Here is a 2991-nt window from a genome sequence, read left to right on the forward strand (position 1 = left end):
AGTGGTCTCTAGTGGGACAACACTGACTCTGAGGTTCTTCTCTGAGACTGGACTGTGATCTGCTCAAAACACAAAACCACAGATCTAGACAAAACTGCTAAGGCTCTCAGAGAAAGTACATACTCGTTTTAGGAACGAGGAAAATCCTGGCTACGTGATTTCCTTTTGGGGAATTTAGCTGTGGCATTGCTATTATATGTAAGTCAACTTCTTCAGTCTTTCTGAGTTCAGGATATTCTCAAGAGGTTAATTGTTTTCTTCTGCCAAATCTGTAGAAACTTGTAAATTAAACTGGTTGAACACCAGCTATTAGTCATCAGTGCTGTAGGACATTGGTTTTTACTGTATGCTGTAAAAACAACAAAATAAACGTAAGCATTCTAATCACTTTTACGACGTTTATCAAATCGCTCCAGTAAGGCCTTCCATATGTTGCCTGGAAGTGTTTGGTGCTTTCTTATGAGAGCCTGGACAGCGGTCTTTGTCTGAAAAGAGAAGAGAAATTTGCCTTTACAGGCCTGCTTATGTGTGGAAGAACAGTATAACCACTGGCTTCTCAGAAGTTCAAGAGGCACTGGGAAATTCACTCATAAGATCTATTCTAAGAAAAAAAATGTCTTTTATATTAGCTAGTTGTCCTAATGACACTTTTCTTGGAAGGGAAAGGAATAAAAACATCGACTGCAGATTGGATAGGCTCAAATTATTGAGTTTTACTAAAGGTGGGCATTACTAAGTCAAAGTTGCCTTTAACACATACAAACATTAAGTTTGTGCAATCTCCATCCCTGAAGGTTTTCAACAAAAATGCTATATAAAGCCTGACTAACTTCATCTGATCCCATAGCTGACCTTGCTGGCACTATGAATTTGGAGTGGGAAACTCTGTCTGTCCTTCCTGACATGAATTCCCCCATAACTGGATCATATACAGCATGCACATAATAGGAGAATTCATAATATTCTCTACATGAGATTCAAATGCAAGTTCAAGAAGAGAATGCATACAACATTCTGTATTTCTAAAAGAAATAATAAATTATCTCCTTTTGTTTTTCCCTATGTATTTAAGCTTGAAATAAGGGTAGCAACATACTCCACTGATCTACCCCAGAGTCATGGTGGAATATCACTGTAAGAAAAGAGAGTGTCCTAACTCCTTTGCAGGGCAGGATCCGACAGAGGTCAGCCAGGCCACTGCTCACCTCAATCCCCCCTTAACTTACCTTTTTTTTTTTAAGTAATATGAGCCACAGAAGACCTAACTGTACTCCCACTGAAGTGGGTAGTGGTCAAAGCGGGTGGCCAAAACCTTGACTTTAACATAGTAAATCAGCGTCATGGGAAATTTAAATTTCAGTTTTGCAGGTACACAAAATACTGTTCCCCCAGAATATAAGGATATAAATAACTCCAAGGGCAGTCATATTGCTTCCAGCCTCCTAAATATGCTAAGACCAAACTCCACAGCTTACTGGGACAGTTCCCTTGTAACAGACCAAACCAGCCTTTCTGGTTTCACTTTTGTGAAGCCCAGAACAATCTGCAGTAGACCCTTGAAAAAAGGGGGGAAAAAAGAGAAGAAAAAAAAAAAAAAAAAAGAAAGGAAAGCTGGCATTCTTGCACCTTTTTGAGGGCAGCAAGGTGTTTTTTCATCAGTGATTCCTAACAAGTGTTTTGATCCATGTACTCCTAGTTCATAGATTCATGTTTTTGCATAAAGCCCTCCTTTCACCTGCCATAACAGATTTTAAAAACTGTGTTTTCTGTTTAGCTTAATATTTTGAAAAATACCTAAACTCTGGATCTACAAACACTTTTATGCTCCTGGGCACCACTGATTTCACCAAGCTGCAGGTACTCACAATCTTTTTATATTTTGGATGCAACTCATTTTTTAACATTTTTCTTTTGACAATGAGGCTGAGGTTCTTGTGTGACTTTGTTTCTAGGCCCTGTGCTATTTATAGAAGATGCTCAAATTTATTTGTTATTTATGAAATTTATTTTCATAGTTAGTGAAAACTGCACTTAGAACATAGTTTTACATAATTTCAGTTATCAAAGTTACCAAAGGTCCGGGAGAAAAAAGTTAACATGTGAAGACAGAGTTCACACATTCTGAAAGGATGAGGGCATCCCAATCAACTATTACTATGTCAATACTTACTCACAGGTATCCCTACATTAAACAACCACAGACCTCAACTGCCTATAGCTTTAACAAGTATATTTGTCCTTATTCAAGCATGAAAAGAAATAGTTTCAAGTACACATATAGGAGAAGGCAAAGTATGTAGCGCAATTTTGCAAGGTGAGATAACTTACTTTTTCAACTAATTCCTCTGTAGTTATATTCGGGTCGTAAGGGATTGGCTTCCCAATGTACGTGCGAAATTTGACTGGAAGTCCTCCGTATGGAGGAGTAAAAGGCAACCGAGTACTTTCATATAGCTTTCTAAAAAATCCTGAAATAGTTTATGGGAGGAAAAAGTGAGATTACAGTCACAGAAAACACAGTCCAAACTTGAAATCTGATTAGTGCGGAAGCATTATTAAAAATGGGTGCTTAATCTGAGAGTCAAGAAGTTGTTGCAGGATTGAGGTAACTGTCCACCAAAACAAAGCTCAATAGACTTAAGAGATCACGGAAATAAGACTGAATAAAAGAATCAAATCACACAGCACAAACCAGTTATGCACAAGCTATTTCCACATCTGAGATACCTCAAACCCATAGCAACTGTGTTAGAAAATCCAAAGCAAGCAATAGTCTGAAAAGCAAAATCTAAGAAAAAAGTGAGAGAAATCTGAGAGAAAAGTGGATAAAGCATTCCAAATACTTAAAATATATTTTTAACTTCTTACTTCTTTCTTTAAACGTCCTATAGCCTTCACGGACATTTTGGGTATACATGGGAATGATGGGCTAAGGGATCACAAAAAAAAAAAAAAAAAAAAAAAAAAAAAAAAAAAAAAAAAAAAAAAAAA

At 37.0% G+C, this 2991-nt stretch overlaps 1 protein-coding gene across 1 annotated transcript in view; it reads right to left on the bottom strand.

Annotated features, from left to right (window-relative positions):
- Nucleotides 1-349: 349 nt before the first annotated feature.
- Nucleotides 350-2991, bottom strand: part of LOC114060205 (transmembrane protein 68-like) — a 16579-nt gene continuing 13937 nt past the window's right edge. Inside the window, exons 5-7 of the mRNA XM_027889526.1 lie at nt 2869-2929; nt 2329-2468; nt 350-485 (exon numbers count right to left, since the gene is read on the bottom strand). Of these exons, the coding sequence (XP_027745327.1) occupies nt 381-485; nt 2329-2468; nt 2869-2929 (306 nt within the window). The 3' untranslated portion in view covers nt 350-380. The remainder of the gene's footprint in view (nt 486-2328; nt 2469-2868; nt 2930-2991) is intronic.

Source organism: Empidonax traillii, unplaced genomic scaffold (assembly GCF_003031625.1).
Source record: "Empidonax traillii isolate 1590-97213 ecotype Southwest subspecies unplaced genomic scaffold, ASM303162v1 scaffold264:size1143063, whole genome shotgun sequence".
In the NCBI taxonomy this organism is placed as follows: domain Eukaryota; kingdom Metazoa; phylum Chordata; class Aves; order Passeriformes; family Tyrannidae; genus Empidonax; species Empidonax traillii.